This window comes from Ranitomeya imitator, chromosome 9 (assembly GCF_032444005.1).
Source record: "Ranitomeya imitator isolate aRanImi1 chromosome 9, aRanImi1.pri, whole genome shotgun sequence".
Lineage (NCBI taxonomy): Eukaryota > Metazoa > Chordata > Amphibia > Anura > Dendrobatidae > Ranitomeya > Ranitomeya imitator.
In genome coordinates, this window is record NC_091290.1 from 34,802,140 (window position 1) to 34,814,341 (window position 12,202).

The following is a 12,202-nucleotide window of genomic DNA, read 5'->3' on the forward strand; positions in this document are numbered from 1 at the left end:
ACATAATCTCGTGGCTTTTCTTTATTTGCTTTGTGCTTGCTATACGTTTAAGGTCAGGGGCGCTCATTACATTTTACTGTCTTCATCTTTTCTTTGTTTTAGCTACTACGTGAACACATTTTATAGAGGGGATAGTGATAAATGTCTGCAGAGAGAACCTCCGTCGTTCTCCCGACTTGTGGTTATCACAGCCCACCCCTACGCAGCACAAGACCCCGCATTTTAGTCTTTTTTTTTTTTTTGTCTCTACGTTTCGGCAGCTACAACGTAGGTGGAGGTCTCCTCCCCCCCAACTCTCCTTCTAAGATTATATGTGCCTCGTCTCGGTAGTCTTTGTACATCAAGGACGTTGGGTCTTCTGTATATACGGTAATTATACAAACAGGCCTGCGTTATCTCTACAGCCTATACAACCTCTGCGCCGTCTACATCTCAACACTCCATCTACCTGGATGTGGCCTCTCCACCTCCTGCCTCCGCAGAACTGGACAACTTGAAGAGAGCTCTCGTTTTCTCCAAACCACTATTGATGGTCTCCCCTAAACCTTTCTCCAGAAGAAATCCTTCCGAATCCGTCCCCACATCCTCTGCACTGGTAATCTTATCCATGGACGTCTGGAGGAACCGCATGCTTACTAGGACGGATCCCTGAAAAAGAGAAATAATCCATGGACAACGAGTAAGAAAACAAAAAATTTTATATATATATATATATATATATATATATATATATATATATATATATATATATATATATATATATACAGAGCAAAAGTTTGGACATCTCATTTAACGATTTTTCTGTATTTTCATGACTATGAAAATTGCACATTCATACTGAAGGCATCAAAACTATGAATTAAGACATGTGTAATTATATACTTAACAAAAAAGTGTGAAACAACTGAAATTATGTCTTATATTCTAGGTTCTTTAAAGTACCCACCTTTTGCTTTGATGACTGCTTTGCACACTCTTGGCATTCTCTTGATGAGCTTCAAGAGGTAGTCACGGGGAATGGTCTTCCAACAATCTTGAAGCAGTTCCCAGAGATGCTTAGCACTTGTTGGCCCTTTTGCCTTCGCTCTGCGGTCCAGCTCACCCCAAACCATCTCGATTGGGTTCAGGTCTGGTGACTGTGGAGGCCAGGTCATCTGGCGTAGCACCCCATCACTCTTCTTCTTGGTCAAATAGCCCTTACACAGCCTGGAGGTGTGTTTGGGGTCATTGTCCTGTTGAAAAATAAGTGACGGTCCAACTAAACACAAACCGGATGGAATAGCATGCCGCTGCAAGATGCTGTGGTAGCCATGCTGGTTCAGTATGCCTTCAATTTTGAATAAATGACCAACAGTGTCACCAGTAAAGCCCCCCCCCCACACCATCACACCTCCTCCTCCTCCATGCTTCACGGTGGGAACCAGGCATGTAGAGTCCATCCGTTCACCTTTTCTGCGTCGCACAAAGACACGGTGGTTGGAACCAAAGATCTCAAATTTGGACTCATCAGACCAAAGCACAGATTTCCACTGGTCTAATGTCCATTCCTTGTGTTCTTTAGCCCAAACCAGTCTCTTCTGCTTGTTGCCTTTCCTTAGCAGTGGTTTCCTAGCAGCTGTCTTACCATGAAGGCCTGCAGCACAAAGTCTCCTCTTAACAGTTGTTGTAGAGATGTGTCTGCTGCTAGAACTCTGTGTGGCATTGACCTGGTCTCTAATCTGAGCTGCTGTTAACCTGCGATTTCTGAGGCTGGTGACTCGGATAAACTTATCCTCAGAAGCAGAGGTGACTCTTGGTCTTCCTTTCCTGGGGCGGTCTTCATGTGAGCCAGTTTCTTTGTAGCGCTTGATGGTTTTTACACCTACACTTGAGGACACTTTCAAAGTTTTCCCAATTTTTCAGACTAACTGACATTAATTTCTTAAAGTAATGATGGCCACTCGTTTTTCTTTACTTAGCTGCTTTTTTCTTGCCATAATACAAATTCTAACAGTCTATTCAGTAGGACTATCAGCTGTGTATCCACCGGACTTCTGTACAACACAGCTGATGGTCCCAACCCCATTTATAAGGCAAGAAATCCCACTTATTAAACCTGACAGGGCACACCTGTGAAGTGAAAACCATTCCCGGTGACTACCTCTTGAAGCTCATCAAGAGAATGCCAAGAGTGTGCAAAGCAGTCATCAAAGCAAAAGGTGTCTACTTTGAAGAACCTAGAATATAAGACATATTTTCAGTTGTTTCACACTTTTTTGTTAGGTATATAATTCCACATGTGTTAATTCATAATTTTGATGCCTTCAGTGTGAATGTACAATTTCCATAGTCATGAAAATACAGAAAAATCTTTAAATGAGGTGTGTCCAAACTTATGCTCTGTACTGTGTGTGTATGTATATGTATTTCATTAATTTATTTTTTTGCCAGCCTTTAGTTACTCTTTAAGTAACATGTCTCGTGCAATAATGTTCAGTGTATACTATGCGCCAATTCAGACATGGGGTATGATACATTTGTTTTGCAGTGCTGAGGTCCTGGGTTACAAGTACAACATCTGCAAGAAGTTTGTATGTTCTCCCAGTGTTTACGTGGGTTTCCTCCGGGTTCTCCGGTTTCCTCCCACACGCCAAAGACATACTGATAGGGAATCTAGATTGTGAGCCCCAATGGGGACAGTGATGATAATGTCTGTAAAGTGCTGCGGAATCAATGGTGCTATATAAGTGAGTAACATAAATACATTTATACCATCATGGTAATATACCGCCATTTGTTTTACCAAGCGAATCTCTTGGGATTTCTAGCTGGGAGCCTGCACACTAGGGCCGTACGCAGCAATATTCTGCATTTCTCCCAGTATCTATGTACACAACCATGACTAATTGTAATAAACCTAAACTGTTGGAACTTGTACTACACATTTATGTCTGTGACCGGCCAAATACAACAATCGTCAATTGATTTGTACACCATGTCCTCACAATACTGCTCCATGAAGATATCTGCAGTCTGGATATGTGCCATGTATTGTTACAGAGGAAAAGTAGAGCTAATGCCTGGCGGGTAAAGTCTCCAAGTCTTGGGAAAGCCAAGAGCTCTGCGCGTTATTGATAATTCCTTGCTGATTTAAAGCAATACTAATACACCGTCCCAAGTGCAATGCTGGGCTCTATGCTTCATGTATAGAAAGGCCTAAAAGTTTTTTAGGCGCTAGTTTCTTTCATGTTTTTTAGCAAATAATAAAGCATGTGGCAAGCACCAATTACATTGATTAGCTGACTATCATACCAGTTCATCAGTGCAAGAAAAAAAGATATACTACAGGGATGGGCAAACTATTGGTGCGACCTGTGCAGCTGCATAGGGGCCCAAGAGGTAAGAGGGCCACTACTGCCTCCAAAGCAGGTGGAATAGTGCATTATGGTAATCCATTAGGCTACTTTCACATTTCCGTCAGTAGTCGGCCGTCACAAAGCGTCGGCGCGACGTACTGACGGACGTTTGTGAAATAGTGTATATCGTGAGCAGCGGACGCAGTTTTTCCAACGGGTCCACTGTCCAGTCTAAAGTCCCGGGGAGGAAAGAAAGAGAGAGCGAGATTTCCTGCTGGGCATGCGCAGTCGGAAACACAGGATACAACGTACAGAAAAACGTTCCCTTGAGCGTTTTTTTGCAAAAGGCGGGCCGTCACATTTTGCAGGATCCAGTGCACGGCGGACAAAACGTGAGTACATACGTCGCTAATACAAGTCTATGGGAAAATGCAGGATCCTGCAAACCTTTTTTTCAAAAATCGACGTATTGCGACGGTAGCAGAAAGACGGAAATGTGAAAGTAGCCTTAGGGTATGTGCACACGTATTATGGAGGACTGCGGATTTTTCCGCAGTGGATTTGGAAAAACCGCAGTGCAAAACCGCTGCGTTTTTTCCTGCGGATTTATCGCGGTTTCTACTGCGGATTCCGCTGCGGCTTTACACCTGCAGTTTTCTATTGGAGCAGGTGTAAAACCGCAGCGGAATCCGCACAAAGAATTGACATGCTGCGGAATGTAAACCGCCGCGTTTCCGCGCGTTTTTTTTCCGCAGCATGTGCACTGCGGATTTAGTTTCCCATAGGTTAACATGGTACTGTAAACTCATGGGAAACCGCTGCGGATCCGCAGCAAAATCTGCAACGTGTGCACATACCCTCAGATGGCAGAGGCCCATATCTTGTTCCTGCACAGGGGCCTCTTCTGTGTGTGTCTGCTCCTGTACTAACAGATGCTGCGATCGTTGCTCCGTTCCATGTCATTGGAGGACAGCGTGGTTGGAGAAATTAATCACAGAGGATCATTATTGTTATTTGGCTTTTTTCTTAACTTTTTGGAATTTTCTACACTTTTTTCTGTGAATTTGTGACTAAAGCCTTAGACTATGCTCGCAAGTTGCGTTTTTGTTTTTTTTATATCATGCAAATTTTAAGCTGCAATTTACAGTAAAAAAAAAATCTAAAATTTCAGAAATCTCATGCACACACATTGGCACAGCATGTCCCTTCTTTCAGTGTTTTTGCAGCATTTTTTTTATAAGCATCTTCTTTACTGCCAAGAGAGCAGGTTTTGTCTGCAGAAAAGAAAAAATGCAACGTGTAAACATAGCCTAAGTCTGCCAAAAAAAAAACACAGACCAGTCCCATAGACTATAATGGGTACATGAGAAAAGACATTTGCACGAGGTCTTGCATGAACAAAAGCTTTTTTTTCTATGCTTTACACAGCCATGCAATTAATAAACTTTGTTTTACAGTTCAGTTTTTTGATAAAAAGGATTTTCGGACAAAGTCCTAAATATACAGGATGTGGTTTCTGCAGACGTTACAGCCGAGGGGGAGATTGCTCAATCGCAGTGAGCTTTATATCGATTCTGCCAAGTAACCCAGAGCGTGTGATCTCAGCAAAGCGCTATAATGTCGCCCTTTTATATGACCATTGAGACATTTAGCGACACGCAGGTAATCAATATCAGACTGCACTCCTATGATGACGGAGGTGTGGGAAGTTGACATATGGGGTGTTGTTTGTCAGGAACCTCACACTGGACAGTTGGCGATCAATCCTTGATGACTGACAAAACAGTGGTCCTGCAGGTGTAAAGGGAACCTGCCATCAGTCATTAGGGTCCCTACCCACCATCAGTTATGCAGGGTGGTAACTGGTTCCCAATGGTGGTTTACTTTCTGGCATCATCCGGAAAAAAACCCCTCGAAGGCTACGTTCCTAAACCTGTATACAGCTGTTATCGAGCAGCAGCCATACTGCCTTGATTAACATACCACAGAGGTCATCATAAACCATCTTGGGGGGGATGTGTTACTTTCTGGAGGTGGTTTGGGATTAGAGCCTTTAAAATTCTCTTTCTGCATGATGCTGCAGCTGTAAAGGAACATAATGGGGAACTGGATACCATCCTGGTGGCTTGATTGTATTGTGATCCTCGGACTGGCCATCGGTGATCATCGGACTGGCCATCGGCTATCCTGACCTGAGTGTGACAGCTGCATAGAGACAGAGGCTATCACGCGCAGGTTCTGAGAGCCGATGGCCAGACAGACAATTGCGATACAATATGATGAAATTCGATTCTCGCACTAATTAATAATATAGCAGTCTGAATGCACACTTATGTTTGTGGCTCCCAATTAGGTGATATGAACACATCCTTGGCTGGAGATATGCAATGTCCTTGTCCACAACCTAAGCCTCATGGCCAAATATTTTATGATAATGCTACCATTGCATTGCATTCAAGAACTCTAGCAATTCTTTTTTCTATATATATATATATATATATATATATATATATATATATATATATATATATATATATAGGGTTTCATATTGTGGCTGTGGCAACTTGCAAGCTGCAAAGTGACCCCATTTAATTTCCTTACGCTAAGAATTTGGCATTGCCGTACTCTGTGAGTTTTTGGATGTGCGACATGTATGGAGTCTGAAAGTTGCTGTCTAGCCCCAACCGAAGAGTTAAATCAGTCCCATCTATAAGCACTGAAAGCTTTAAAAGTAAATAGTGATACTTTATTTAGGAAAAGCAAAACAAAAAAACGATCAAAAAAAAAAAAATAAGTGGTCCCTTCTTTTTTTCTGCTTTTAATTTACTGTTTCTTACACAGCACAAGCTTGTTTACATTATAATCTGAAATTGTATATAAGCCTTTGGGAATGTATTTCGAGGAGTAATCCAGGAATAGAAAAAAAAAACATAACAAAAAGGAAATGCCAGTATAGATTCCAAAATACCTTCATGAAGAGAATCATACTTGTTTTGACTATAGAGGTAATCATTACCCATTTGTAGGAAGATGTGATCCCAGTGGCTATTCTGATCTATTACTGCTGAGGTAAGAAGAGGCTGCTCACACTGCTGTCCACCCTGTCTATCTGATCTAATACTGGAGATATCAGGGGTGCTGAGGTAAGAAGAGGCTGCTCACACTGCTGTCCACCCCAACTATCTGATCTAATACTGGAGATACCAGGGATGCTGAGGTAAGAAGAGGCTGCTCACACTGCTGTCCACCCTGTCTATCTAATCTAATACTGGAGATACCAGGGATGCTGAGGTAAGAAGAGGTTGCACACACTGCTGTCCACCCTGTCTATCTGATCTAATACTGGAGATATCAGGGGTGCTGAGGTAAGAAGAGGCTGCTCACACTGCTGTCCACCCCAACTATCTGATCTAATACTGGAGATACCAGGGATGCTGAGGTAAGAAGAGGCGGCTCACACTGCTGTCCACCCTGTCTATCTAATCTAATACTGGAGATACCAGGGGTGCTGAGGTAAGAAGAGGCTGCACACACTGCTGTCCACCCTGTCTATCTGATCTAATACTGGAGATACCAGGGATGCTGAGGTAAGAAGAGGCTGCACACATTGCTGTCCACCCTGTCTATCTGATCTAATACTGGAGATATCAGGGGTGCTGAGGTAAGAAGAGGCTGCTCACACTGCTGTCCACCCCAACTATCTGATCTAATACTGGAGATACCAGGGATGCTGAGGTAAGAAGAGGCTGCACACACTGCTGTCCACCCTGTCTATCTAATCTAATACTGGAGATACCAGGGATGCTGAGGTAAGAAGAGGCTGCTCACACTGCTGTCCACCCTGTCTATCTGATCTAATACTGGAGATACCAGGGATGCTGAGGTAAGAAGAGGCTGCACACACTGCTGTCCACCCTGTCTATCTGATCTAATACTGGAGATATCAGGGGTGCTAAGGTAAGAAGAGGCTGCTCACACTGCTGTCCACCCCAACTATCTGATCTAATACTGGAGATACCAGGGATGCTGAGGTAAGAAGAGGCGGCTCACACTGCTGTCCACCCTGTCAATCTGATCTAATACTGGAGATACCAGGGATGCTGAGGTAAGAAGAGGCTGCTCACACTGCTGTCCACCCTGTCTATCTGATCTAATACTGGAGATATCAGGGATGCTGAGGTAAGAAGAGGTTGCTCACACTGCTGTCCACCCTGTCTATCTGATCTAATACTGGAGATATCAGGGGTGCTGAGGTAAGAAGAGGCGGCTCACACTGCTGTCCACCCCCTCTATCTGATCTAATACTGGAGATACCAGGGATGCTGAGGTAAGAAGAGGCTGCTCACACTGCTGTCCACCCTGTCTATCTGATCTAATACTGGAGATACCAGGGATGCTGAGGTAAGAAGAGGCTGCTCACACTGCTGTCCACCCTGTCTATCTGATCTAATACTGGAGATATCAGGGGTGTTGAGGTAAGAAGAGGCTGCTCACACTGCTGTCCACCCTGTCTGATCTAATACTGGAGATACCAGAGGTGCTGAGGTAAGAAGAGGCTGCTCACACTGCTGTCCACCCTGTCTATCTGATCTAATACTGGAGATACCAGGGATGCTGAGGTAAGGAGAGGCTGCTCACACTCTTGTCCACTGTTGTACTCCTGATATCTCCAGTATTAGATCAGATAGACAGGGTGGACAGCAGTGTGTGCAGCCTCTTACCTCAGTACTCCTGGTATCTCCAGTATTAGATCAGATAGGGTGGAGTGCAGTGTGAGCAGCCTCCTTTTACCTCAGCACCCCTGGTATCTCCAGTATTAGATCAGATAGACAGGGTGGACAGCAGTGTGAGCAGCCTCTTCTTACCTCAGCACCCCTGGTATCTCCAGTATTAGATCAGATAGGGTGGAGTTCAGTGTGAGCAGCCTCCTTTTACCTCAGCACCCCTGGTATCTCCAGTATTAGATCAGATAGACATAGTGGACAGCAGTGTGAGCAGCCTCTTCTTACCTCAGCACCCCTGGTATCTCCAGTATTAGATCAGATAGACAGGGTGGACAGCAGTGTGTGCAGCCTCTTCTTACCTCAGTACTCCTGATATCTCCAGTATTAGATCAGATAGACAGGGTGGATAGCAGTGTGAGCAGCCTCTTCTTACCTCATTACTCCTGGCATCACCACTATTAGATCAGAATATTCACTGGGAGAATATCACATGATGGAAGGAGGCAGAGCTTCCTACCCCACATGCTCACTGACACCTCTCCTAATAACAAATTTCTTATCCGTGTAACAAGACGCGTCCATTTTCATTCTATAGTGTTTACCCTCCCTGACAAAAACGAGTGTGAATTGTTAATTAAAGGTATGTATGTTCATAATGTTATTTCCCTAGTTTTCCTCTTTTCCCGGAGAGCCCTTTTAACTATGAGAAGTGTATATATTTTTTTTTTCTTTTCTATATTGATATACGGTACTGAAAATCATTTTCTTTACCTGAATAAGGAAATATAAAGTTACGGCCGCCCCATTTGTGGCCATAATTCCAGTGTAGTAGCTTAACAGGACTTCACGGCAGCCCTTCACCCAAATGTTCAGTTCGTCCGATTGATAGCTGTAGCTGTAATGGGCTGAGTTATTGGCGATCTGCGTTTGGATACAAGGCCTGGGAGAGTTCGGGTTACAACAGCTAAATGGGACGCCGTCCGTCAGGTATCTGCCGTCCACGTTGCTCTTAATGCGGCTGCACAATGAAGATAGAAATGAGGGGACAATATAAAATGGAAGCAAGTGATGTAAGCGGGTTTGATTTCTGCATTCGTTCCTATAGTAGCAGTCTACAAATATTGACTAATTGCACAATAGGGCATCTCTGCCAGATAGCAGGGGTAGTAGCCATTTTTCCACTTCCTCATTTGCAAATTTTAGTAGCAGACATAGCTATCCCATTGACATGCAGTCAAATGTGTCGTAGTCTTTCACCTCTGACATATATTGAAATAACAGGACTGAATTTACATTCCCAGGGCTGCCGGACAAAGCCGATGTGGTGTTTCTGGCAACCGGCCCTCCTAATGGAATTAACAGTGAAATGAGGAACCTGAAAGTTAATGTGGTTACATGTTTCATAACAGAGGCAGATATGAATGATAAGACGTCAAATATCGCCTGTTGTGAAAAGCGACACTTTTTTAGAACGTACTCCATGAATTGCCTAAGTTTGGGGATAAGAGTGCAGCTTGTGATCCAAACACTAAATATTGAAAAAAAATGTAAATAAATAAGTCAAATGTTTCACCAAATATCTTCTGATGTACTTGATCGATTCACTGTTCAAATAAACCCTTATGCACTTTTCTTTTACGTGTTTTATCCTTGTTTTTCGCTGATTGAACATGTGCCTGTTGTCTGTGAGCATATACGTATGGGTTTTCTTTCTTCTTTTTTGCGGACTGTGTGTCCTCAATAAAAACATGGCGGCATGTCCAATTTTAATCCGAGGCATGGACTAAATTCGCTCATAATAGTCTACGAGTCCGTGACAATTACAGACAGCACATGGATGGCGTCTGTGTGCGGCCCGTAAGGATGCGAGAGAATCAGATCAATTATGTAAACGGCATTCGGCTCAAACTCTTTCAGAGTTTCCGAGTGTCAGTTTACTGTGATCCGATTATCTTCGGATGAATCGTATCAGAGGTGCAGAGAAGACGGATAACTTTATTTCTCCGTCTTCTCCATGGTTTGTGTCCGCTTACCGTAAATTGGACTGCACTCTGATGACATCCGAGTGCAGTCCGATGTTTTACACGCATCCATAGACGTGAATGGGTGCACTTGGTCCAATTTGTGGAGTCACTCGATTCTCGAAAATCACAGATCAGCACTGCTCCACAGAATAACATTGGGCCGAGTGCTATCCGATAAAACATTAGATAGCAATTTTCCGAGTTATACGCTTGTGCAAGCGGGCTCTAAAATTGTAATCAGTAGGAGAAGCTTTGCAATTTGTTTTCCAATGAGAAAAATCATTGACGGTAAAAATGGACTTGCTGATCAAAGATTAATGAAAATTTAGGGGTTTTTTCAAGTACAAGTGAAAAAAAACAAAAACGGAAGCCAGAATGAGGCCTAAATTCATGTTCGGCGCCACGGTTATCGATTACATATATTTTATTATAACTTTTTCTAACTTTTTATGATGGTAATTAAAGTTTACTTTATTTTCTTTCCAATGGCCTTGCTTATAAATGAGCCGAACGTTTAAACCTAGTCAATAACTCCTACTACGGTTAGCTTTTTTATTATTTTCTGGCCCAAAAAATCATGGATAGACAATATTTTTTGGGAAAACCATAATAAATTATTACGATTAGCAGTGATACATGTCTGCAGCCTATAATGCTGATATGACGACATTAGCTGCGTTCACTGTGACCTGTAAAATGATGATCATTATAGTAAATAAAATCTATATACATTTCTTCAGCTTCAATAAAATCATGGAAATCTTCAATTTTTTTTTTAACAGATTGAGCAAAAAAAAGTGTCTAATTTTTGCGGACTGTCCTGGAATTTCTTGAGAGTTGGCAACCTTGACTCCTACCATGCTGATAGTTCCTGCAGAAGAAAAAGTCAATATTTTGGGGACATTTGCAGTCTCAGGACAACACAACATTAATCATATTAAAGGATAACTTTATTAATATCGTCACTCACTCTTTTACGTCTTTGGAGGAGAAGTCCAGGTAGCGATTGCTGATCCATTGCACCTCGAACCAATCTTTGTAGTGGTTGTTTCCACAGCATTGGAAGTCCATTTGTAATTTGTCCATTGTCCTCTTCTGGTAGCAGCGGCCCGGAATGTCGGTGTCCTTGTAGAACCTGATCCCATTTCTCAAACCGATCTTCAGAGATTCTTCCAGACTTCCCCTCATTACAATACTAAGGAACAAAGCCGCCAAACAAAGCAAACAACTCAGGATGGATATAAAAAAATAAGGGAGCAGAAAAGTCTTCCAGCGTGGGTATTTGGCCATATCGAGTGAATCTTGACTCATTTTCCCAGTCATCAGACCAAGAATGGCTCCCACAAGTCCAGCTGTCAGGACTGTGTTGGGAACAGCATGGGCCACGGCGTTGTCCATCACTTCGTTGTGTATCCATAGCTGTACCTTCAGGAAGATCCCCAACCCAAAGCTCACGCACCCTATAAGAACACTGACCCATGATAGAAGCCATAGAGTTTGAGCTAGTTTCACCCGCTTCTGGAAGGTAAATTTGGTCTTGAAGAGCGCCATTCTAAAAATGGGACCTGGAAAAGGGAATTAAAGAGCCTCTTTGTGTTACCCCTTGTTCTGGGGGGTGATGGAGACAATCAACCACAGGTTCCTAGTGTCCAAACAAGGGAGAGTTTGAGGTGGAAAGAGAATCGGATTAGTCAATCCATAATCCAGCACTCAGACAATGGCTTATTAGCGCTCTCTCCTCCTGTCCTGCTGTCTCCTTGTTAACCTCCTCTCTAGTTCGTGACCTGTCCATGTTTCCATCACACGTCCATACTTTTCGAATGACCGGTATTTCCTGGAAAGTACAGGATTGCCAAGGTTTTAATTCGGCAACAGCCATCATTTTTAAGGCAAGAGATTCCCAGTATTTTTGGGTATCAGGATGACAATTCAATAGATCATTGGATGGATGACCACATAGGCTCCTATCACAAGCAAAGGTTGCCACCGGATCCGTTTTTATCTCAGACACTTGTATTAGCGCCGGATTGTGACAGCCTCACGTTTCATCCGTTTTTTGCCGGATCCGTCGAAAATTTGTTTTCCGGCTGCCGGAGAAAATGGACATAGGAATGTTTTT

The 12,202-nt window shown here is 43.1% G+C and overlaps 1 protein-coding gene across 1 annotated transcript; it reads right to left on the reverse strand.

The window, feature by feature from the left end:
* Positions 1-4: 4 nt before the first annotated feature.
* ROM1 (retinal outer segment membrane protein 1) lies at positions 5-11,776 on the reverse strand. The gene is made up of 3 exons (XM_069740005.1): positions 11,054-11,776; positions 8,831-9,077; positions 5-648 (listed from the first exon to the last, which is right to left on the reverse strand). Exons 1-3 carry the CDS (start codon positions 11,632-11,634, stop codon positions 445-447), a joined length of 1,032 nt encoding a protein of 343 aa, XP_069596106.1. The 5' UTR covers positions 11,635-11,776; the 3' UTR covers positions 5-444.
* Between the last annotated feature and the right edge of the window lie 426 nt (positions 11,777-12,202).